Raw genomic sequence first — 25,565 nt, 5'->3', positions numbered from 1 at the left:
CAGGCGCCGCAAGTCGTGCTGGTAGATGTAGTTTTTTTGTAGGCATTTACGTCACCTGACAGACGTAGCTTCCCGGCAGGCTTTGCGGCGCGCCCCGTTCAAAACGGCGGCAGTTGATTCGCTGCTTCTTTTCGATACCGGTCTGTGAAGTGAGAGGTGCTCCTTTTTTTTGCTGACGCTAGAGAACCAGACTTTTCCAGTACTATGGACCCAAGCGTTTATAGATGCCTTCAGCCCGGGTCAGTGATTAATATTCAGCGTAGTAATGGTAAGTAAAGGACTAGAGCCTGACAAAAATCGCGATCTGTTTAGGTGTGTCTTTTTCCTCTTGCCGTAGCCAAAGTTTTCAGCCTCTTCTGGGGCTTTGTAGAATTAATGCGCATGCGCTGCAGTTATCCTCGCCTTCCTTCTGGCGTGCAATGGAACTTACTGATAGGAAGGGACCCAGCATATAGCCAGATAGAGAAGCCCCTGCTTGGTTTTTATTTCATTATCCAGTACTTATCTCCCACCCTTCTTCCGTCATGGAAGCCAAGAAGGCGTTGCACGCTGTTCCCCGGTGGTCTCCCATCCTGGCACTGACCATCCACAGCCTTGTTTAACAGCAACAAGGTTCCCTCATGCAGTAGAGCTGCCTCAGACGTTGCGTAGTTGAATACAAATCTGGTGAAATTCTTTCCCTCCCCGACACTCCAATGCTAATAAGATGAGGCGTTTCCGTTAGTAATTTGAGTTCCAGGCTGTTAAGGGCTTTATAGGTGAATAACATAACTGAATTGTGCCTATAAGCTAACAAGCTGCTAATGCAGCTATTCACAGGATCACTTTGCCTCAGTTTATAGTGAACAATTAGTTTTACGAAATGGTTTAATGACTTTTTCAAACGACTTTTTACATACAATTTTTCCATTTGAGGGCCACATTCCTTTCTGGGCAAATTTACAGGGGCCAGAGGCATGGGGATAGCCATGGTTTATGTTAGGGGGACAGACTTTCTGGGGGGGGCAGAACTTTGGTTAGCTAAGTTTTTTTATTGGTTTGCTTGTTTTTGGGGGGGTGGAGGTGCAAACTTTGGCCACAGGCAAAAGTGGACAGATAAGAATTTGGAACCCTTTGTACAGTAGGCTATATTCCAGCCACGCAAAAGCTAGAGGTTTGTCTATCCACACATGCTTTTTTGGATTGAAAGATTTGTGCAAGAGTCATTACAGTATCTCATTTCAAGGATACATTCCAGCCAGACAAAAGCTCTCAAAGTGGGTACCAAATAGAGCCTGGGGAGAGTCCCAAGGGCTGGTTAGAGAAGCTAGGAGAATCACCTATGCCCCCCTTGGCTGGAGATTCCTCACCTCTTCTGCAGACACTTTTCTAAAATAAATTTTGAGCTTTGGATATAAGAAGGCATATTCTATTGGTAATGGTACTACCTGGAAACTATCAACAATAGCTAGCAGAGGTATAACTAACCGTGTTTTGGGGGAGGGGGGTGCCAAAAAACTACTGAGCTTCTCTAGGAATAGTAGTAGGGCTGGGCCATATATTGATACATCATCTAAAACTAGTTTGATGTTCATGTTGTGATATTTGTTTCATAATTTTTCACCTGGCAATATATTGCGAATCATGATGTGTCTGTGTGTGCATTATGCAAAAATCATGATGCGGGAAGAACTGTGAAGCCAGTCAATGCCTCTACATAGCTCCATCCTTATTTCAGACTGTGATATATCCTTATTTCAGACATTGTGATATATCATTATATCATTCCTACATCGTAGGCCATGTTAGTATGTAGAAAATGGTTTTGTCCAAGTTGGTGTTAAGCATAAGCAAACTTATTAAGACTGTCAAGGAAATGACCCAGGGAGAAGAGAAAGAATTACTGCAAAAAAATTATATTACCTAGAACTGTCTCTCAAAAGAGGGCAGCAAATCGTTACCTATGGTACTCCATTAATACTTTTCTGCTTACAGTGGAAGCTCACAGATGTGTTTGTACTTTTGTGACAAGTTTCACATTGCATGTTTCGGATTAGTTGATATTTCAATGCATCTAGTTCCTCTGTGGTTCTCTGATTTGAGGAAACTAGCCTTTTTTGAAATGATTTCCCCTCATTCAGGTGCAGTCCATGGTGCCACAATCAAGGCAGTGAGTCTGGAAAAAATGGTCGTATCTGTAGAATGGACAGAAAATAACACTGTCAAAGGGAAAGAGGTGAGAATTTGAAATATATCCCCATTCTTTACTTATGCAGTCAAGCAGCTGAGGCTAAGAGCAACCCTAACCCCTAGATATGCTGGCTGAAGGGAGTTAGGATGAGGTGGAGGTGCCTTTCCTCTGGTGAGCAAGGTGTCTAAGCTGCAGACCATAGCTATGGCCACAGAAAGCTCCACAGGTTGTTTAACTGCCAGAGAATAAGAAGTAAAATTCCAGATTCTCCCTTCACTTGCCCTGCCTGTACAAGTTGGTAGACTTTAGAAGTGGCAGATTGTCCGTCAATGCATTCCCTCTCCACTCTACCCTCCATTTAGGATTGGTAGTAGTCCAATACATGTTTACATATAAGTCCTATTGAACATAATAGGGCCTATGAGCTATTGAGGTGCATACAATTCAGCAGTGATTCTCCAGCAATACCAATTGCCTGTTGGCTCCTTTTAGACATATGGCTAGCCACTGGAAAACAGAATGCTGGGCTGGATTTGCCTTTGCTTTGATCCAGCAAGGTGCTTATGATTGAGTAGACATCATATAAACGATAATATTTGCAAATCTTCAATAAATGTTGGTTTAAAACCTCCTGCATCATACACGTGGTGCTTTTTTGTCCAGAATTAGTAAGAATTCCAACTCTAAAAACCCTTTTGCATGTCTTTGAATGGATATTTGTAGATATGCCAATTAAATAAATCATATCCTGCCTTTCTACCATATGATCCTCAAAAATAATTCCTTCTCTACCTCCAACTTGATTTTTTCCCCATTTACCATTCTTTTTCCTTGTGGGAGTCCCACCTAAACTGCACAGTGTGGTTTTCTAGGATAGTGCTTGACTGACTTTTTTTTTTTAATGGAATTTTATAATTCATCTGTGTCTGTAAAATGTATTTTGCAAAGCAAGAGTGAATTCTGGGATCTTACCAATTAAGATGTTGCTGTATTAAGTGATCTTGATGTGTATTATTAAGAACATAATATCTATTATGTTGGATGAAGTGAAGGACTAACATTCTCTATAAAAATTATCCAGTAGATCATGGCCTACCTTCAGCCTACTCTGATAAATGGTGTATAATGCAGAAATGGTCCTAAAAATAATGACACCCTTTTGCTTAGAAAGTTGTATCATATAGGCTGCAAAACTAATTTACTCATTTGGGAGTAAGTTGTGAATATATTGAGCTCGATAGAGCCTAGCTTTTGAGTAAACATGACTAGGATCAGGCTGAATGTTAGCCAATAAGTGTATATACTAAACACCTACTCAGAGCTTTTTTTGTTAACCACAAAACAAACTCTTGTTGTGTTAAATGAATAAGGCAACATTTCCCAGCATGGTGTGATATGTGTAGAAGCTGAATAGTTGATCTGGAGACTTCAAATTCATACTTCCTACCTGCTCTATGGGTGCCTCTGTAGCTCAGGAAAATGACTGTTAGAATATTGCAGCACTAGCAATAGGATTATGATGTCATTCTTAAGGTAAAGCAGATGGGCTGTGGGGCATGACTTATTCACTCTACCTCTGCACATTCACAAAGCTAAGAGGGAGAAATCAGTTGCATAGCCTAACTGATTAGTTTTAGATTAGTAAACACTTCATTTTTTGGAATGACAGTCTAAGAGTTTGTTTCAGTAAGTAATATTTGCTTTACAAATACTAGGAGCTTACAGCGGAAATCAAGGAATGACTGGGATGTACTAAGATTAGCTACTAGAGATTAAAGCATTTGTAGCAAATGGGCTTTGCTGGTGTCTTGTGAAATAAGAGCCTCCTGGAACACTATATTGGTGGGCAACTTGTTTTATATATCAATTTATGAGAGCTGTGAATTCATTGCTTTAAACTGGTCATGCCAAACAAATTGCTGACTGGTGGTCCTGGTGCTTAGGCATGTGGTAGATTGCTTAACACATACCCTTAAGGCTGATGATTAATTATGTGGTAAATGGCTCATCCTGTGTTTTGTGTCTGTTTTCCCTTTGCAGATTGACCTTGATGATGTGGTAGCAATAAATCCAGAGCTGTTTACATCTCCAGTAGTTGCTGCTGCGAAAGAAAGCCATCTTGCCCAGGAGAATGTAACCACACAGGTAGGTTATCCTGGAGTTTTTCCTTTGATTCTTGCCAAGCAGCAAGAATCTGAACTTACTGAATTTTAAAGATGGGTTGAAACTTCATGAGTTGTTTTTATATCTTTTAATATTTTACTATTTCATGCTTGCCTCTATATTGATTTGAGGTCTCAAGATATGGATTAACAATGCAAAAGAAGTTTACGTCTTTCAGCATTTTTAATTCTTTTTTTTTAAAAAAAGTATACAAACAGCATCTCTATTCATGTACTTTCCTGGGGATAATTTCTGATCCCCCCCCCAATGTCTTTATTCTATTATCCTCTAAAAGTGCTAATTGAAGCTTTTTTGCATCCATGTTTTAATAGCAGTTATATCACCTGAACAGTGGTGCTGGGGGGAAGCAGTATGGCCAAACTCTCTTGTGATGGAGGAGCAAGACATTGGGTAGAGGAGCCCTAGGGATACGGATATGCACACTGCCTCAGAGGACTAGGAATGAGGCAATGACAATTGAAATGGAAAATCTGATGGGCAAAGGAGAGAGATGGTGGGGCAATATGTAGAAAGAGTATTTTGGACAGAGTGTTAGCTTAGGCAAATGGTGAGACGTAAAGCTAATGGAACCATGTCCAAAAGCACATGGGGCTTTTGTGTCAGATAATTGCCAAGAGGGAGGAAATTGTAGGACCTGCAGCTTTTCCTGAAGGCCTGGGTTTGAAAATACTGGTTTTTCTTTTGTTCTTGGACACACAGAAGCCCCTGCTCTCCACTGCTTTGTAGGACTGCCCTACCTGAAGCTTTCTACCACTGTCCAAATTGCCTTTTCCCAAGCACTTGTTGCTCTATTGTCATGATCTTGGATGATTTGCCCTTTCACTTCAGTATGGCTTATGTGCAGTCAATTTCTGCAGCTTACCCTGTGCACATTATCATATAGTCCAGGGGTAGAGGATTTTTGGGTAAGTGGTCCATTCTGACAGATGGGAAGGGTTGCACAGCTGTCAATCACTTGACATCATATAATGTCAGGTGATTTAAATATAAGCCTCCGGAGCAGGTACAGGCTTGATGCTCACGCTTGTTGTTGTTTAGTCGTGTCCAACTCTTTGTGACCCCATGGACCAGAGCATGCCGGGCACTCCTGTCTTCCACTGCCTCCCATAGTTTGGTCAAACTCATGTTGGTAGCTTCGAGAACGCTGTCCAACCATCTCGTCCTCTGTCGTACCCTTTTCCTAGTGCCCTCCTTGTTAGGAAAATACAGCAGCAAAGGCTTGTCTATTATGTTAGCACTGCTAGTGCAAGGATTTCCACTTGCACAATGGAACTGTCCCTCGTTTTCCTCCCCTCTGCTCTCTCTCCCTGAGCCCATGTCGAGGGTTGGGGGAACCCCCAGAGGAGGTGCATAGGGAGAGGAGAGAGAAGGGACATTTGTTGCACAGCCAAAAGTCCCTGCACTAATGGAACTGTTCTGTTGGATGCTGCATGTAATAAGTTTCTTTTTAAGACCACATTTGAGTTCTTGGGTCTCTCCTAGAAGTGTATCATTATACAGAGAAACATGCGGTTTTCAATTTTTCTGGTGTTCGCCTTTGTTTGTAGCAAGTTCATCCAAATATATTTTTCAAGCAGTCCTTTTAGATCATAGTCATGATTGCAAAATGCTTAGTCAAATTCTTATTTTCTCTGCACCCTTAAGACTAGATTTTTTGGCTGCAAATACTTGAGGCTGACTCATCTGATACTATAGTGAGCTGCTTTGAGCTCAGCTTGGTTGCTGGAAAAGTAGCATACAGATATAAAACCAAGTTCTGCATTCTGATTTGATAGTTTTTTGTTGCATCAGTCACCTACAGGGAAATCATTATACCTACCTAGTGAGATAGCAGATAGGGCCAGTTAATATAAATGAGGCAGAACAATGTCTTTTAAAACTTAATCCTGTCAAAACCTCACCATCAATAAATTAACCATTTCTTCTGCAATTTTATATTGGTTATTTCCCTAATAATCTCTGAGTTTGATGACTTTCTTTTTTAAAGTAGCATTCAGTACCCCTCCTAGCATACATGTTAAAATCTTGCTGTCCATATTTAATAGAAGGCAGTATTATACAGCAGAAACATCATCTGGTTTGGGAATTAAACTTAACTTTTGCTTCATTCATAGGAATGGTCGGGTGAGAAAAGTGTGGTTGTATTCAAGTACAGTACTGTAACTCCTTTCATAAATGGAAGGGGCTGATATCCAGCAGTACCTATTGGCAAAACAGTATAGTAGTGCTTTTCACTAATTCCCACTTCTTGTTTCTGTACCACCTACCACCCTATGTACTCTCTGGTACATCTTTACAGCAGGTTGCAGAGGCAGGGAAGGAATTTGTATAAATCTCCCTCCCACCCCCTTCAGCAGGAGCACCAAGCATATGAAAACAAATCAGCCAAATAAAGTGTTGGTGGTTCTTTAAATATGTTATAAAACAGGCCAAACGGTTTTAAGCATTTGCCAAACTATTTGTAATGACAATTATGGAATTTTATGAAGATAAAAATGAAAATGGATTTCTTCACTGTAACAAAGCCCTATTCTATTTTTAGTTAGATTATTTGTGTACCTGGTTTCTGTATGGTATCATAAGCATGGTTTGCACATGTTCCTTTGCCAGTGTATCCCTCTTCTCAAGAGCTAATTTTCAGCTAGCTGTTGTGACATCCCCATGTAGGAAGGGAAGTATAAGCCTTTTGAATTGTCTTATGTTGCCAGCTAACTATAATTGCATTATTAACTAACCAGAAGCTAAATTCCTGTGGGAGGCATTTGATATTTGATAAACATTGCTAGTAGTTTTTCACTGACATTCAAGTTAACAGTTAAAAATCCATTGAAATATTTAGCTGTAATCTACTCTCGATCTGCCTGGCTCAAGTTAGCCAATCTGGTTGTCCTAAAATTCTTTTTGATTCTTATTTTGGGGAATACACAGAAATTAATAGAACTTCTAACATTTTCTGAGTTTTGTAATTTTTAGATAATGTATTTCTGTGTTCTCTACAATATTTGTAAGTTGGCAGTTAGCAATTCTCATTAAAACAATTCCATTTATATCCCAAATTTATTATGTTGCAAAGTGGGGTCTGTGTTAATGTTCAGTAGACTACAATACTTTTTTTTACTTCAGAGGCAAACCCGCAGAACAACACTCTCAAAAATTCCTGCTCCGAAAGAAGGTAAAAACAAATTTATTTGCTTTGAGATATTATGAATAGTTTTAGCCCTCTATGGGAAAAGAACTCTGTATGCTGCATCTGATTTTGAAGCAATTTTGTCTCAGATTTACTTGGTGACTGGGAATTGAAAGGCATATGAATCCTAGTAAATGTATTACAGAGCCTGATTCTCCCCTCACTTCTTATTTTTGGAAGTTCTATATAGCCACTGTCACCTGTAGCTTTGACCCTGCAGGTCTATCCTGAGCTTATGCCTCTTCTCTCTCAGCTGCCCATACAGAAGTGTCATGATACATGCTTAATATTAATAAGGACCTACTCTCTATATTGCAGTGGTGGTGTATTTTTTTGTACGTGTAAGTTTTTAAAACAGGTTTTAATTTTGTACTTTAACTTATTGTAATCTGCCCTGGGATCATAGGGTGAAGGGCAGGTAATAAATTAAAATAATACTAATGGTTGTTCATCCCAAAGCATTTATTAGAACTTAAAAAAAAATAAAAGTTTGGTTACCGTATTTTTCGCCCTATAGGACGCACCGTCCCATAAGGTGCACCTAGTTTTTTTGGGGGGAAATAAAGGGAAAAAAATTATTTCCCCCCCAGGCGCGGGGCTGGGGCAGCCCGAGCTTCCCCCAACCCCAGCCCCCAAACAGGTAGCTCTCTGCAAGCCGTGGGAGCCCAGCGGTGGCTCCCGCTGCTTGCGGAGAGGTCCGCGAAGCCTGGACGCGCTGATCTCAGCGCCCGCAGGCTTCGGGATGCCGGCAACTCTCCCCAAGCAGCGGGAGCGTTCCCGCTGCTTGAGGAGAGGTCCGCGAAGCCTAGAGGCACTGAGATCAGCACGCGCAGGCTTCGGGATGCCGGCAACTCTCCCCAAGCAGCGGGAGCATTCCCGCTGCTTGAGGAGAGGTCCGCGAAGCCTGGACGCGCTGAGATCAGCACGCGCAGGCTTCGGGATGCCGGCAACTCTCCCCAAGCAGCGGGAGCGTTCCCGCTGCTTGAGGAGAGGTCCGTGAAGCCTGGACACGCTGAGATCAGTGCGCGCAGGCTTCGGGATGCCGGCAACTCTCCCCAAGCAGCGGGAGCGTTCCCGCTGCTTGAGGAGAGGTCCGCGAAGCCTGGACGCGCTGAGATCAGCACGCGCAGGCTTCGGGATTCCGGCAACTCTCCCCAAGCAGCGGGAGCGTTCTCGCTGCTTGCCGAGAGGTCCGCGAAGCCTGGAGAGCGAGAGGGGTCGGTGCGCACCTACCGCTCTCGCTCTCCAGGCTTCAGCTAAAGCCTGCATTCCATTTCCCCTTCATTTTTGGAGGGGAAAAAGTGTGTCCTATAGGGCGAAAAATACGGTACTCTGTATCAGAATAAATATATGTTCCAGAGGTGTTTCCTTTTCTGAGTTATGTTAAGGAAATAAATCGTAGCAGTATCTTGTTGCCTCTATATTGCTCATCAATTCTATGGTAATACTCCCTCACCTTTCCATTTTTGAAGTCCTTTACGCTAATTTAGGTTTTAGAAACATGTCTTTCTGAATACCTTATTAAAATTGCATAGTTTTCCTTCTCCTACATAGGCTACCTTCCCAGGTTGATGAGCCACATCTGCCCCTCCAAGTAAAACTTAGTTAAATACCACCCTTATACTGTTCTCTGGGGTTGTATTCAACTAACAGGATCTGTTAGTCGTGGCATTTAATTTCATTGGGTGTACTCCAAGTAAAAGTTAGTTAAATACAGCCTTTAAACTAGGTTTTACCAAACTGGCCTCTAGTTCCCAAATGCTTGTTGAAGTTGTATTGTACTGCTTTGTGCGCACACAAAAATACGCAAACATTTTTGGAGTCATTTTTGCTGAATATTATTAAGTTGGTAATTGATGGCACTTTCCCCTTGCTTCCTTAGTACTGCGATCGCAAGCTAGCAAGATGTCTGTCATAGCAGAAACTCAGAACAGCCCTCTGGAAAACGATATGGAGGTGGAATTGCCTGCTCCTGTACGAACACGAAGCCACTCTGCTCTTCCTGGTGAGTAGGAATAAGTACAATACACTATGATTTTCCATTTGTATCGCACAAGTGTTCACAGGGGTAGGGCAGCTCTCACCTCTATGCATAAAAGGACCTTGTAACTTTACAAACCCTCACTATTTCTTGTGTTGCCTTGAGTAATGCTTTTAACCACTGGTTTCCCATCTCAACAGTTGTACGAACTCGATCTAGGGTCAGCTATTCTACTGATCGATGTAATGTACAGCCAAATGGCAATGAAATGACAGAAGACACTCCACAGACTTTGAGAATGGTCTCTGCTGCAATTCAAGGTAGGAATATGGTTCCCAGCTTGCTTCATGGTTCTTTAAATAAATATGGCTTTGTTCAGTCTGGTAGAGAGCTTTGTAACTACCATCTTAATGGAGGTTTGAATATAGTTGAGGATGGACACTAAAGCTTAGGTTGAACTGGTCTTCAGTCTTGCATCCAAGTTTGAATAAAAACTTAGTTCCTGAACATAAGAAGTAGTGTTTCAAGTGTATTTTGGCATTTGCAGAGCTCACTATCACCACAAGTTTCCATGCAAAGTGGATGACTTCTAAGGAAACTTGAAGAACCTAAACACTCCTGTTTTAAATATCACCTATGACTGTAGAAATTTACGCGACAATAAAATGATACACCCCCTGATTTTTATTTTTGTTTTAAGACTGCCTCTGGGAGACTTGTGGATAGAAGATCAATTTCTGGATGTAGGCCATTTCATTTCTGTAACAGTAATAACATTCTTGCTTCTTCTAGCTCGTAGGAAATCTAACATTGTAAAAGAGATGGACAAAATGAAAAATAAGAGGGAAGAGAAAAGGGCCCAGTTCTCTGAAATAAGAAATAAGCGGGCACAGGTAAGAATGTGACATTCTGCAGGATGTTTCATTCAATAGCTGTATCTTGGGTGACATGCAGAGCATGGATATTCATCATTGTTCTCTATGTAATCTGACTAAAATAAGCAATTTAGCTTTTCTCATTGCATGGAATGAAATTAGTTCTGGTTTCTCAAAGTTAAAAGCAATTAGCATACCAAACTGAGTTCTAGATTTTTATTCCTAGTTCTAATTTTGAAAGGTCCTTATGGCAGACACATTAAAGAAAACTGCCTGGGCAGTTTCTCTAAAACTTGTCTAAGAAAAAACGATAGTTGCTTGCCATACTTTAAGTATATCAAGGCTACAATTAGACCAACTTAATGGAGAGCAGCTAGTTGGAACTTAAGAGCTCAAGGAATCTCATTTAGAACTGGAAGGGGGGGGGGCGAAAGCTTTATAAAAATGTATAGTGAAGCTTTAATAACAGTGGATGAAAGCATAAAGTGAAACTTTTGCCCCAAGGAAGACTTTTCCTACTCTCTGTACTTTATTTCTTAATTGGTAGTGTTGCACATTCTTAGGAAGAAAAGTTGCATAATTTTCTCTATAGCAAGATTGTAAGTTAATTACTACTTTGCCTTACAGGAATATGACAGTAGTTGTCCAAACTGGGATTTTGCACGGATGGTCAAGGAATATAGAGCCAATATTGTTTGTCAGTCGATATCAATGAATGACCCCGTAAGTAAATACTTGCAACTAACTAGCCACATTTCCCCCTCCAAGTGTCTTCTTATTTAGTATTCATGTTCAAATAAACACAATTATTGGTATACAGTTGCTATATTTTAAGGAGGTAGCAAATACTTTATGAACATCAAGATCTAGGAAACTGAATTAACTATTAAAGAATGGGACTCCACTTGAACTCTCAATGTATTATCTGGGATTATCAAAGTAATCTTGCTTATTTATTGATTGTATGTCCTGAAGAATTTTAAAATGGTGTCAAAGAATGTGCATTGAACATTAAACAGAGATCTAGTGCTCAGTGAAATAGGTAGGCTGCTGGATCATACTGTGACTTGGCAAATTATTAAAATTTTCACAAGTGATAATCACTCAAGGGAGTGGAACAGCTATCATTGGGCTAAAGTTCCATTAAGCATGTGACTTCTAGAAGTTCACACTGACTTTCTCTACTTGCCTGCTTTGTCTAGACAAGTCATATAAATGATATCTATTTTTCATCAACCTGATATATTTTTATCACATATAATGTTGATAAATGTGGTTATAGGCCTCCAAGAACTCATGGTGATTTGTGGAATGATACCACTGTTTAAAAACTGGAACTACTTAAGTTAAATGATGTTATATAGGTATTTGGAACATTGTGGGGGGTGGGTTGTAAAATAACAAAAAAACTTTGCATGAATCAATGTTTATGACTAATATATATATTGCAAATAAAGAAAAACACAATGGAAAAAGATTTTTTAAAATTTTCATGACTGAGTTCAGTACAGGGTTTTGAAAAATGCTTTGTTGGGGCCATAGATGTTTTGTGGTATTTCACATTAACATTATTTGCATATATGCAGAACTATCTCGATAAGAAAACTGCACATGACAGCTGGTGCCATTCTGCATAGGAATGGGACCTTTGTTGGCTATATGACTTACTGAAAAAGGGCTAATATTGACAGTGATGTTACAAATCTTTATAACTGCAACAAAAACTCTTACTTCTTAAAACTTTCTTATACTAGGGAATTGCATTATATTGTTGGGTGTTGCAGAGTATCCCATCATCACCTTCTCTGATACAGCTTAGTGAATAAAGATGCCAAAGAGCTGGTCTTAATGTGAAATTTTCTTTCCTTTTTTAAAGATAGAAGAGCATAGAATTTGTGTCTGTGTGAGGAAACGACCCTTAAATAAACAAGGTAAAGTGGCATCTGTGGAGTTTAACAATTGACAGGTTGGTTCAACACTGTTCTTTATGCTGGATTCTGTGGAGAATGTCAATGCAGAAATTATGGCAGGTTTCTTTCAGTTGGAACTTCGTTAGTGCTGAAAATGGTTGTCTTTTAAAAACAATGTCATGTATTTTGCTCCAATGAGGGAGGAATAAGATACCAGAAGACCTCTTTAGCAAACCTCTAGCAGGATGCTTGTACAGTTTGTCAACTCCCTCTAATGTTTAATTCTTTCAATTAACATTTTACTACCTCAGTGCTTCCCTTGTGCTGCTCATCTCCTATTAAAAATCCCATGCCAAGTTGTTCAACCTTTGCTTTCCTGCTCAGGTTGTCAGTTCCACAAAACACTGCGAATCAATAGGGTTCAACTTTATAGTGTGAACTACTTTTGTTTCCTAAACAGAACTTGGGAAGAAAGAGTGTGATATAATTACTGTTGCCAGCAAGAACAGCATCCTAGTGCATGAACCAAAGGTGAAGGTGGATTTGACGAAATACCTTGAAAACCAGGCTTTTCGATTTGACTTCTCATTTGATGAAAAAGCTTCCAATGAAATGGTTTATTGGTAATGCATGTCTTTCCTTTCCTGGCAGTGAATGAAGAGTACAGAGTTGTGACAGGGACAGAATGGGACAGTAGACGTGGAGGGCCAGTTCACATGTGAAGCTTCTTTCATGCAGCTGTCGAAGATTTTAACCCATACAGGCACTCCAGGCAGCAGATGCCACTTCAAAACACTTCATTGCCTCTTGTATAAGCTCATATCTGTGCATCATTTATATGCTGGCACTGCATGCACAGAAGTTGCTAGATAGGTGGGAGATCCTTACCTGGGGAATCTGCTGCTTGGAGCTCCTTCATGGGTAAGGGGCTTATGATGGGGCTTCAGTAGGGAGGTGGTGAATCTGAAGCAGCACTGGAAATCTGACATTCTGCGATAATTCCTCCTGAGGAGCCAGAAAAATTCCACACTAAAGATCAATTAATACATTGCACAAAATCACAATTTGTTGTTAGGCATAACAACTGGAATTCCTTGATACTTGAGAAATAAAACATATTAACTACCTTTCCCAAATCTGTTCTCAGTGTTGGGACCAGAAATTTTATCCCCTTAGTATTTAAACATCAGTCTTCGTGGTATACAGGGAAGTCCTTTATGGCAAAGGTGATATACAGGGAAGTCCTTTATGGCCAGAAGGCTAGATCTTTTTCTCCTGGTGAGTCAAATCTGACGTCACGATGATGTTGGTTGATTCTTTGCTATGAAACCTGGATTGTTGGGACTGTTTGAAAGCCCCTTTGCATTGCATGTTTGAAAAGCTGTGTGGGACTGTTTGCAAAAGGGCTTTCAAATAGTCTCTGCTGCTCTTGGAACCAAACCAGAAGTTCAAAGAGTAGCACTGGGAGGGAGAAGCAGTTTCCATTTACGATGCTGCTAAAATGGAACAACTGAGAGTTCACTTGAAGCTCCCAATTGTTATTTTGAAGCTCTGCCTTTACCTGCCCATACCTGACATCATGCATGGCATTGGGTGCAGGGTGGGCAAGACTTGCCCAGAATGGCCTCACAGGCCAAGTGTGTTCTGCAGGTCAGAGGTTCCCCATCCCTGCTTATGGAAGTACTTGAGATGAGAAGGTTTTCTAAGGCAGAGGTGTAAAACTAGAGGGGCAGAACCCCTGTGCCTCACTCTTCAGCTCCAATGGGATTGTTCCTGTCCCCAGGGAGTAGACATAATCCTTTCTGCTAGGACTACAGCTATATCCCACTTTTATTTTTTTTAAAAAAGGTCACACAGCAGTTTACAAAAAATGGTATAAAACACAAAATCAGATGAATAGAAGAACGGTACTTCTAATCAGCCCTCGTCAACTTACAAATGCAGCAGTAGCATGATAATACATAGTAGCAAAGGGTTCAGAAACCCAAGAGCTTCTGATAGCCCCTTCTAAAGCAACCTTATATCTTGAGTGCTGAAAGTGTAGAAAGGTAGCTCTTGAGCCTAGTGGAACCTCTCTTATTCAGCCTGCAATGCTCTTGTGATCAAGCAAATTTCTAGACTTCTGATCTTGTCAGGGTTTTGAGTTATTAAGCTATAATGGAGTTATTTTTGTGGGTGCTCTTGTAAATGGTTTTATGGGGATTTGAGTTTTCAGAATTCACTTGTACTGTGATAGTTTCACTCACTCATTCATTCATATTTCATTCATTTTCCTGTTATGGTTTGACCAGGTTCACTGCTAGACCGCTTGTGCAGACCATATTTGAGGGAGGGAAAGCTACATGTTTTGCCTATGGTCAGACTGGAAGTGGAAAAACCCATGTAAGTGTTTTGTTCTTGAGGGATGTGTGTATGTGTTGCAGGATATTAATGAACTTTTTCACTCTGACTTAGCTTGGTGAACTTAAGGTCCTATCACAGCATTTATCTATATAGCCATAGCTGCTGTACTTACGTGGCTTTTAAATGAGCTTTTGGGTGTGGGCTGCTGTTGCATGATCCTGCAGAGACTGAATTCCACTGCTTTTAAACATTGATTTTCTGTGCTTGCAAATACTGTAATCAAAGTTGCAGAAAATAGATTCCCTTATAACTGCTGAGAACCTGTCTCTTAATATATTTTCTCTTTTTAGACTATGGGAGGTGACTTCTCTGGGAAAGTGCAGAAGGCCTCTAAAGGAATATATGCTTTTGCATGTATGTACCATTTTCATTTGAATTTTATTTAAAAAGTTGGAAACCTAAGGAAAAATAGATTGTAATATGCAATCTATTGCATGTGTGAAGCCTGCTCTTCCAATTAAACTTCTGGTTATATGGTATATATTAAGTACTATTGTCCACAGCAAATGCTTTAGATAACCACTTTATAAGCTGTAAAAGAACTTCTAGAAAGGACCCCAAAGCACATAGAGCTCTTGATAATTATCCTGTAAATGTCTTTCCCTTACCAGCACAGGATGTCTTCCTTCTTCAGAACCAGCCAAGATACAAGGCTCTAGGTCTGGAAGTGTACGTGACTTTCTTTGAAATATATAATGGAAAGGTGAGGCCATGTGTATTTTTAAATATTCTTCATATCTCCTGAGATCTGTGTGTGCTGGAGATGAGTTGGTATCTTCTATATATAATCTGGTGATGGCAGGGAGTATTAGACTAACATCCCCCTTCTGCAGCTGGGGTAGCCTAGCAGTGGTGAGAGGTGTCTTCTCATTATAAGCCATTTTAGACTTTTTAGGGTTACAGCTTTGTTACAGTTTGTATAATCTTAAACACTGCTAAATGGAAATCTTTGAGACATTTTAAGAGCAGAGCACTTCACTACATTGCATGGTCTTGCACTGGGAATTAATGTTCACTTGGGTGAATCAAACAAGTCTTCTTAACCTGAGAAGAGGGAGTCCTTTTGAGAATGAGATGTGATATACCCACTGCTCTTGAGGCTACACCACAAGCTACATAAAGAAAATGTGACCATCCCCAGTTAGGAGGTGAACATTCTTAAGAAAATGCAGGCTCTTGGAAGAGAGGTTTGAGCTCCTCTTAAGCCACTCCTCAGTTTGCATGCTTTAGTTTCTTGATTTTAATACCTAGTCCAGACTCTACATTCATGGGAAATGTGGTGTCTTTGAATCTTTGTGGTGCTTGGCATAAGGTTCCTAGCCATGGGGAGTTTGCAGTGACATTCCAGTCCATTATGCATAAATGTATTGTACCCTTCTTTATTGGAAAACTTTATGTTGAGGCTTTCATGAAGATTTTAAAAATATGTGAGACCTTTTGAAGCAGCTTTCTCAAATGCTACACTTCTAGCACCTGATCTTTCTGCAACTTTTTGTATTTCCCTCTTTTCCAATCCAGCTATTCGATCTCTTAAACAAAAAAGCAAAGCTGCGAGTGCTGGAGGATGGCAAACAGCAGGTTCAGGTCGTTGGACTGCAAGAAATGCAAGTGAACTGTGCTGAGGATGTTATCCGGATGATTGAGATAGGCAGTGCCTGCAGGTTGGTTGTGCTGCATGCTTAATATTAATGCAGGATGTAGATCTGACCATTTATCATCTCCCCCTTAACTCTTAGGGAAAAGGAGCAGTTGACAATATATAATCAGTTTTACCTTTACTTAGAAGACAATTTGCAAGAAAGGGTGGGGACTATCCATAGCCTTTAGTCTTCTGGTGGTAAAACAAGAAGAGCTGTATAGGAACCTAAATTTTGTACCAGTAAAACTGAACTTGCATGTTCTAAATTAACCTGCTTTTATTATAAACTCACTATTTTTCTCCAGTCTTTGAAACCTTAGGGGCTTTTTATTGCTACAAAAAGCAATTCCTAGAGAAAGAGATTCATAGATGTGGAGAGTTTGGAGAAAGTGACTGGGGACTGTGAAGGGAGAGTCATTCATGTCACCGGAACACCAAAACACTGAACAACAACAACAGCAGCAACTACTACTACTTCTTAAAATTTGTATACTGTCCTTCATTGGCAAATCTCAGGGTGGTTCACAACATAAAAATACAATTTTAAAGCACAAAATACATCATAAGAACAAAAATCAACCAACCAATAGGCAAAAATCAACCAATGGAGACATTAGGCGTTGTCTCCAATCTTTTTGGGCTCCAGGGCACACTTACAAATCTAAAACTCCTGAAGACATGACAGAAGAAAAACTGGTAATGCTCAGACTCTTCCTCCATCAAATAAAAATCAGGCAACCTCCCCAAAACACTCTCCCACTAGGGAGGGGCAGAGAGGCTTGGTGGACACCAAGTGGGATGGATGTCTGCCATAATTCATATGGGTGCCTGGTTGGAGACCCCATGCTTAGATCCATGCAGATACTGCAAAGGCTAGTACCCTTTTAATATATTAAATTCACATTAGACTTGGAAGTAGAAGCATTAATTGGAACATAACAGATGAGGTACAAACAACACAAGTTATACTGACATATTCTGAGGTGAAGATACGGAACAGTTGGTATATAATTATATTTCATACCTATGATCTAATGAACACTATTATCTCTGTTGTAGGACATCCGGGCATACATTTGCAAACGCCAGCTCCTCGCGTTCCCATGCTTGTTTTCAAATTATTCTGCGCAGAAAACGAAAACTTCATGGCAAGTTCTCCTTAGTGGACTTGGCGGGGAATGAAAGAGGTGCTGATACCTCCAGCAATGATCGGCAGACACGGTTGGAAGCAGCAGAAATAAACAAGAGCTTGCTAGCACTGAAGGTACAGTGTAACTTCATGGCACAGGCAATAAGAGTTCGTGGCAGTTTTAGACAAGAGCAGAATAGACATCTGATGGCATAAATCCAGGACTGGGCTACTTACTACCAGCCTCTTTAGCACTGTTTATTTGCCTGTTCAGTTCTGCCGACTTGGACAAACCAACTCAGGATGTATGGAGACAGATTTGCAACTCTTATTATAGAAGACACTTGCTAAACCTGTTAGTTATGACAAAGCTGTTTGGGGAGCTTGCAGAATAGCCACTGAAGAATAAGAGGACGAGGAATAATTTGTGAAAAGGAGCTCAGCAACATTCAGCATGGAAAGCTGTATTAGAAACTCACCAGGAGCCTGAGCATTGCAACTGACTTGCATAGACAGATACCAAAATGCCAAACTGCAGTGTCTATATTGGCTACCACTATCTGGAAGTTAAATTAAAATGACTCTTGAACCTCCTTCCAATTCTAACTCTATAAAAGTTTGATTTGATTAAGTGGTTCAAAAAAGATTAGAAGCTATTTGTGATTTTTCCTGTCGCGGATATATATCATGATATATCGAGATATTGTGATATTTAGTTGGTGATATATTGTGATATTGAAAACCAGATATCACCCAGTCCTAGTGTACTCCAGTTGTGATGTCTGTTCTAAATAGTGATGTAACTTGCACACACACCTTTCTGGGATGTCTTTTTAGTTTTGTTCATAAAACAGAGCAAGAGGCCAAATTTACCAAACAGAATGTTGCTTCTTGGATCATTCTAGATAATCACTGCGAAGTAGTATATAACTGCTTTTCTTGAGGGGCTGTAGGTGATGAGCACTGCAAATTTTTTGTCTACTATCTAAAGAACAAGGCAAACAAAAGTTTTAAGTGCACCTGTGATAATATTTCAAAGTTACCTAAAGCAGGGCAGACTTGAGACACTGCAGGATTTCTTGCAACCTTTTCTTCAAAGGTGGGGAACCAATTGCCCATCAGGTGATGTTAGACTTCTAACTCCCATCAAGCCCAGCTAACATGGCCAGGGATGATGGGAGTTGGGTGTCAGCAACATCTGGAGCCACATCCTACTGTGCAATCCTAAGTAAGTGCTTAGAAGTCCACTAGGTTCTACTTAAGGTAAAAAAAGTGTTTAGCTATAGCCATGATGGTGATGATCCTAAACACTGTTCAAATATGACTATTTCTCCTCCTGTCCCCAGGAATGTATCCGCGCTCTAGGCCAAAATAAACAACACACACCTTTTCGGGAGAGCAAACTTACCCAAGTGCTGAGGGATTCCTTCATTGGAGCAAATTCCAGAACCTGTATGGTAAGTTAAATAGCTGGCCTTGTGATCACAGAAATGGCAGAAACTTGCGGAAGTTACCACTTGATTTTAAATTCTTCTGTTTCTAGTAACAAGTAAAATAGCTATGCCAGTGTATCTTAAGAAAATTATACCCAGTTCTTGATTTATGCAGAAAGCCAAAACAAGCTTCTTGATCAAATATTTTTGTTGCACTGGTTCATGAGCCGGTATGTTGCAATCTAGAGCAAAGCTTATCAACATACAGATGTTAAAAGTGCTCTCCTTCGGGGTCTTAGTTGCATTAAGGTGACAACCTAAACATGTTTGCTTGGAAAAAGCCTATAGATTTCTGTGGAGTCTAAATTCCAAGTAAATATGATGAAGGTGCAAGAAAACTTAAGGTGCTTCATTGTTGATGGGATCAGTGAAGCAGAACTGCTGGGACAGCATTGCAGGCTGGATGGATGTGACTGTAATTGTATAGAAAGTAAGAGATGAATACGGGTGGCTATTTTTTTAATTTGCTTTCAGATTGCAATGATCTCCCCAGGCATGAATTCCTGTGAATATACCCTAAACACCTTGCGGTATGCTGATAGGTGAGTGATTTCTGGACTTACAAATCTCATCCTTAATACTGGGGTAAATTGTTGGTCATACAAGTGATCTTAGTCATGATGTATTTGTGGAAGGAAAAACTGTTTTAGAATTGCAGTTTTCAAATGGCCTCAGGCTTTCACTTTAAGGGTGGGATTCATCTAACAAGCACCACCTGTGGAAGCCCTACACATGAGCTTCAGCTTGTGCAATGGGGTGTTCCCCCTGTCCTCCCCTCTGTGGCCCCCAATTAATCGGCTTGTGGGGGTTGGGAGAACCTCCAGAACAGGGTGTGGGGGGACAGGGTATTGTTCTGTCTAGCAAGCTGGAATGCTTGCGCAGACAGAATGACTGGAAACGTTCCACCCTCAGGCTTCACCTGTGTTGTATACAGGCCATTAAGTGCTTTACCAAGGCTGGATTCTTCCCTTCTGTTCTCAGAGTGAAGGAGCTCCCTCACAATGGAACAGCTGGAGAAGCACAGAACTGCATGGAAACTGAAAATGAAGAGGTGGACATCAGTGAGGAAGAATCGGCCCACCTTCATGAGGTTTGCATGTGCTGAACAGGAGGGCAATCTGTTTGGCGAGTAGAGCTTAGCGAGGCTGTGCTAATACTTTCTCTTGTCAAAACAACAGCTTTCTGATGATGAGCTGTCTCATCTGTCCAGTTTCCGTGAGGCTGTCACCCGGATAAGTGAGCTTGAGGAGAAGGCAATAGAGGAGCTTAAGGATGTCAGGGAGGTATGTATTGGTGGGTAGTGCACCAAATCTTCTTGATAGTCTCTGGGTTCAAGTGGCTTTTACTGTTGAAGAACTGAAATTGTGACGCTGAAATGATGCTTATCCTAGATCAAGGAGCATGCAATAAGATTTCAGTGCAAATTTTAAGCCAATATTTCCAGTAACATCAGTTTGTTCCATAATTGTAAGAGAAACTCCTAATTTTCCTCACCTTTCGTACTCAGAAAATGAACGACTGCAACTGTCTCCTGGATATTGCAGAACAACCAGAATATGACCTGGAGGCATTTGTGTATCAAGCCCAGTGCTTCGTAAATGAAGGATCCAAAAATTTCCTCCGCCTGAAAGGTACTGGAGGGTGCTGTATTTCACTAACACACTGCAGGAAGTAGCATAGAAATTAAAATGCTTGGTGCTTTTAGGAGTTGGCTTTTCAACTTCCCTGTGACAGAATGTTCAGCTATGCTACGAAAACTGCCATTTGTATGTTAAACACTGCATAGAATATAGAAGCAATGCAGTTGATATCCAAAATTGCTTGCCACATAAGATGATGGAGGCCAGGGAAAGATATAAGGCTTTACCATGATTAGTGGTAAGGAAAGGAGAAGGTAAAATGTAGCTAGGGTTGTCCAGAAAGTACAGGCAACTCTCAATTTGCGTGAGAGTTGTGTTCCTGGCCCCCACGTGCATTGGTGGAGCACGTATAAGCCTGCCCCTATTATGCCGTTTTCCATGTCCAAAAGGACTCACGCGTCAGTTGACTGCCTGCAAAGTGGTTGCTTCATGTACTGCATAGAATCAGATGATGTGTGGAGACTTAAAATGGTTTGAATAGAAAGACTTCTAGGCAAAAGGCATGAATGAAATAGTAGAAGAGATGAAGAAGTTAAAGATGTCATGGTCAGATGGACACAAGACCTCGGGTATAGTACCTTATACCCTCGAAATTGGCTAAAATGTACCAAAACACCAGTGGAGAATGTTGGAGGAATGTTGCGCACCTCTATACTGTACTTTCTTTCCGCTTTGATTAGGAGCTTTGTGGTGCTAAAGTGTAGAGTTGGTGGGCAATACCGTGGTTTGACTATTGGACTGGTTAAACACATGGTGTGTGATTCCCAGGAATACATTGCCACAGTCTGGAAGAGAATCACCACTGTCCTCTTAGTGCACATCCTTGGAGAGGAAGGGGGGTCAGTATGGAGCTGCTTAATTCTGGAATGCTGTCCTTGTAGGAGAAGTGTTCAGTGTGGGGCGTGGAATGTGGGGTGTGGAATGTAAGAGGTTGCACTGTTACTGAGTGAAGCAGTTGCACTGGGGTGGGTTCATGCATTGCTGTGGAGTGTTCCTCAGTTTTCCAAATGTGCCCATGGGGCCCCAAAATGTTGATAACCCCTACACTGTACTGTGATGTTCCAGAACTAAAGGAATAGGCATTTTACAAAGCATTCACTAGGTGGCTCTCTTTGCAAACATTACAATTCTGAGGCAAAAAATTAGTTTCACTTTTGTTTTCAGTCATACACAATGCTATTTTGCCACAATATATTTTTCATATACTTGAATGGGACAAGACAGCAATGGCTGACAGCAAGTCCTGGAGAGACTGGCTGCACAATCTGAATTCCAAATAGGAACTCTATAGTGCTGCTGATACCTGCCCAAAACAGGACTTGCTGTAAGCTCCAATCAGCTGATTGACAATTAGAGCAGGGCCCTTGGGTATTGTTCTTTGCAGCCCAGCTTTGAAGTAGGGTGTCAGGTGATTGACATGTGGGCCTCACCCACTTGTCAAAATGGTTCTGGTAAGGGAACTCAGGCTCTTGCCTGCTGGCTGGATCCACCAGAGTGGTCAGAAAGAAAGAAATGGAGTGTCTAGATGTGTGTTTCTTTTTTTGTTTTCTGGATGCCCCCCAAAGGGATCTCATGCTGACGTCTATCTTCTCTGTCTCCTTCCTCTTCCATAGACACTCTGGAAGAACTAACCCTTGCCATGCAGATGGAAGAACAAGCCAGCAAGCATCTGAATAAGCGACCACTTCAGTAGTTACCCACTTGTTAAATGAATTTCTTCCCTCTCTATTTGTCTGTCACTTCTTTGGTTTGCTGTTAACTGTATTTAAAATGCAAGCAGAAGGTTCATCTTATCTTGTTTGAGGGTTCCCTGTTTTGGGGAGAGGGTGCTATCCTTTATGCAGGCAAAGGAAAGTACTCTGCCAGAATGTGATGTTTCTGGGACCATTGCTCCTCTTCACAACTGAAGGCTAAGAAGAAGAGTTGCTTTGGTGTCTCTTGGTAAGCTTGTACATTTTTCTAGTGTAAATAAAGTATTTCACTAAATACTTTTGAAATGTTAACATTGAATGCAATCCAGTGAATCTTGAACTGGCTTTGCTGTTTGAGACTTTTTAAAATATAAATAATCAGTAATTGAAGCAGTTTATAAATAAATATTTCTGAATGCATCAAGTCCTGTATTGTGAGGGGTTTGAAGTGTGTTCTGCAGGTCTTGGAGGCCACTTGTATATGTTGGATTTGTATGCACATCTGGCTTGGAGAGCAACAACTTGGTAAGGACAGCTTGCTTACTTTCAACCTTATCTATTACATCTAAAAGAGAATTTGAGATTTGTCAGTAAGACTGGTTATAAACATATTTTACTTAGAAATACTATGGGAAGAGTTCAGCATTGTGCTGTTATGTTTGCTCAGTCATTGCAAACATTTCTGCTTGCCAGGTAGACCAGTTTCCCATCTTCCTATTAACGTGACTTGTTGTGCTAGCACAACTATTTAGCTGAATCTTGCCTTTTATCTTGGTTTTCAACTGGTTTTGTTTCAGAGGATGGCAGCAATTGTACTGACTAGTATACTTACTAGAGGAAGTCTATTGAACTTGGTGAATCTTTGACCCCCTGCCCTTAAATATTTACAGGAGCATGGGAAGAATGTTTAGGACTGTAACTTGAACACAGTAGGCAATCCTAGTCCAGCTAGGTTGTGATGACAGTCAAGGTTGTTTCTATTTTGGTTGAACTTTAAGGAAAGATGGTCCCTATTTATGAGAAATGTTCAGGGGTTCTGGAAAAATGTGGGTGGTCAACGCTAGTCAAAACTTCTGTACTCTATCATTTTTGCTAATGGAACAACTGGAAGAGGACAAGATTGAATTCATCTGACCTTTTTCCAGGTTGTATAAAAAAAATTTACTAACACTGGTATGTGTAGAAAGTGGAGCTAATCACCTTGTAGGCTAGTTAAATGAAAAAAAATACTGGAGTTCTATAGAGAGCTGGAAGGCAAATTATTTGAAAGATGTAATGAGATAATAATATTAGAGGACTTAATGCGGTAGTGTTGACAGAAAACGATAAAACAACTAAGGAACTCCAGTAAAGGAATGGATCAGGATGTGATATGCTGGTAATGTGGTTGTAAGAGGCTTCTTTATTCAACAAAATGCATTTTATAGAAAGAAAAGAGGAAGAAAAAGAATTTTGAAGGAAATGATGTGTTATGAAAAAATATTAGAGGACAAACCAGGTGATAAAGTTTGTATTCAGAAACTGAAAATACTACAAAAGCAATTTGCCATGATCACACAGAATGAAATAGAGCAACGACTAAAAAGCTTTAAAACAAAAACAATTTGAGTTTGCCAATAAGCTGGGAAAGTTACTAGCATGGCAGCTTCAAAGGGAGAAAACCGCCAATATAATAAACAAGATAATAGTAGGGGAGAGGGTATATAGCCAAACAGAATTCAGAAAAGAAATTTTAAGATACTACTCGACTTTGTACGTGAATGGAAAGGAGAGTGAGAAAGACATAGAAGAATATTTGCAAAAATGTTATCTACCACAGCTAACAAAGGACGAAGTAGATAGTCTGAATGCCCCCATCTCAATGACGGAAATAGATGTACCTATCAAGCAGGCAAAGTCTGGCAAACCACCTGGTCTGGATGGACTTTCAGTCGCATATTATAAAACATTAAGAGAAACATTACCACGCCCCTTAAAGATATTATGAATGAAAGTTTATAAGGGAGAACAATACCAACATCATAGAAAAACGTTTACATTACTCTAATCCCCAAACAAGATCAGGATATACTCCAACCCAAGACCTACAGGCTGATCTCCTTATTGAACAATGATTATAAGTTGTGCACTGCAATAATGGCAAAAAAGCTGATGGTGGTCCTAGAATCACCTATTCATGAGGATCAAGCAGGTTGTTTTTTTACCAAGGAATAATACTAGAAATGTGATCAAATACTTGGAAAAAAGAAATGAAAAAGAAGACGCACTAATATTCCTCTATGCTGAAAAGGCCTTTGACAATGTGTTCTGGGTCTTCCTGAGGAAATTAGTGGAGAATGCTGTTCTGAATGCCATACTCTCTAATGGGATAAATGCAGTATACACAGAGCAATAGGCGAGCTTAATAATAAATAGTAATGTCACAGAAAAAAGTAGTATCGAGAAGGGGACAAGGCAGGGATGCCCCCTGTTGCCACTGTTGTTTATCCTAATACGTATCAGAAGTGTTAACTAGAGAAATACGAAAAATGATGAAATAACAGGAATTAAAGTTGGGCAGAGAGAATGCAAAGTGAAAGCCTTTGCAGACGACGTGTTGATGTTGGAAAATTCGATGGAAAGCGTCCCAAGGGCAATAGAAACTATAACAAAATTTGGCAACTTGGCAGGATTCTATATAAATAAGGAAAAAACAAAAATGATAGTAAAAAAATTAGACTTACAGGCAAAAGAAAGACTTGAGAATATGATGGGAATTAAAACAGAAAAATATTTGGGGATATGGATATCAGCTAAGAATTTAAACCTTTTTCAGGATAAATATGTTAAAATCTGGAATGAAATAAAAAGAATCTAGAAAAATGGACTAGACTGAACCTTTCTTTGTTAGGAAGAATATCCACAGTCAAAATGAATGTTTTGCCCAAGATGATCTTCTTATTTCAAACACTCGTGGTAATAGCCCAAACTGTTTCAAAATGTGAAAATAGGACGTGACAAACTTCATTTGGTAGGGGGAAAACCCGAATTAAGTATACAAATCTGACAGATGTAAGAGAAAGAGGGGACTTTGCCCTTCCAGACCTTAGATTTTATTATGAGGCAGCGTGTCTTTGTTGGATGAAAGAATAGATGGAGCTAAGAGATACCAACATTTTAGACCTAGAAGGTTTTGATCTACACTTTGAATGGCAGGCATATCTGCATTACGACAAATCAAGGGTGCACAAAGGTTTCCAAAACCATGTCATAAGTATGTACAC

At 40.3% G+C, this 25,565-nt stretch overlaps 2 protein-coding genes across 13 annotated transcripts in view; one reads left to right on the top strand and one right to left on the bottom strand.

Moving 5' to 3' along the window:
• Positions 1–2,042, bottom strand: part of CCDC17 (coiled-coil domain containing 17) — a 33,847-nt gene extending 31,805 nt beyond the window's left edge. For 6 of the 8 annotated variants that reach the window (XM_081195297.1, XM_081195301.1, XM_081195300.1 and 3 more), the window contains exon 1: positions 1,903–2,027. The gene's annotated coding sequence lies outside the window, so the exon portion shown is untranslated. Of the gene's footprint in view, positions 1–1,902 lie in introns of all 8 variants that reach the window. The other 2 variants (XM_081195303.1, XM_081195302.1) reach the window with 2 other exon arrangements.
• Positions 135–22,339, top strand: KIF2C (kinesin family member 2C; the record flags this gene model as incomplete). Of its 5 annotated transcripts, XM_081195308.1 has the most annotated exons (21): positions 135–268; positions 2,121–2,215; positions 4,211–4,315; positions 7,478–7,526; positions 9,424–9,546; positions 9,723–9,842; positions 10,315–10,415; positions 11,025–11,120; positions 12,274–12,328; positions 12,768–12,930; positions 14,599–14,689; positions 15,001–15,064; positions 15,322–15,413; positions 16,229–16,371; positions 17,409–17,613; positions 18,825–18,935; positions 19,446–19,513; positions 19,953–20,061; positions 20,150–20,254; positions 20,479–20,602; positions 22,225–22,339. In XM_081195308.1, the coding sequence occupies 21 exons, from the start codon at positions 205–207 to the stop codon at positions 22,302–22,304; spliced, it is 2,163 nt and encodes a 720-aa protein (XP_081051434.1). In that variant the 3' UTR covers positions 22,305–22,339. The 5 variants fall into 5 exon arrangements, with proteins under 5 accessions (XP_081051434.1, XP_081051433.1, XP_081051435.1 ...); XM_081195307.1 differs by lacking the exon at positions 135–268 and having other exon boundaries at positions 1,988–2,215; XM_081195309.1 differs by lacking the exons at positions 135–268; positions 2,121–2,215 and adding an exon at positions 3,714–3,856.
• Between the last annotated feature and the right edge of the window lie 3,226 nt (positions 22,340–25,565).

The sequence above is a fragment of the Podarcis bocagei genome, assembly GCF_964188305.1.
Source record: "Podarcis bocagei genome assembly, chromosome: 5".
NCBI lineage: Eukaryota > Metazoa > Chordata > Lepidosauria > Squamata > Lacertidae > Podarcis > Podarcis bocagei.
The sequence above is the reverse complement of the archived record's forward strand: the minus strand, read 5'-3'. Positions and strand labels throughout refer to the sequence as shown.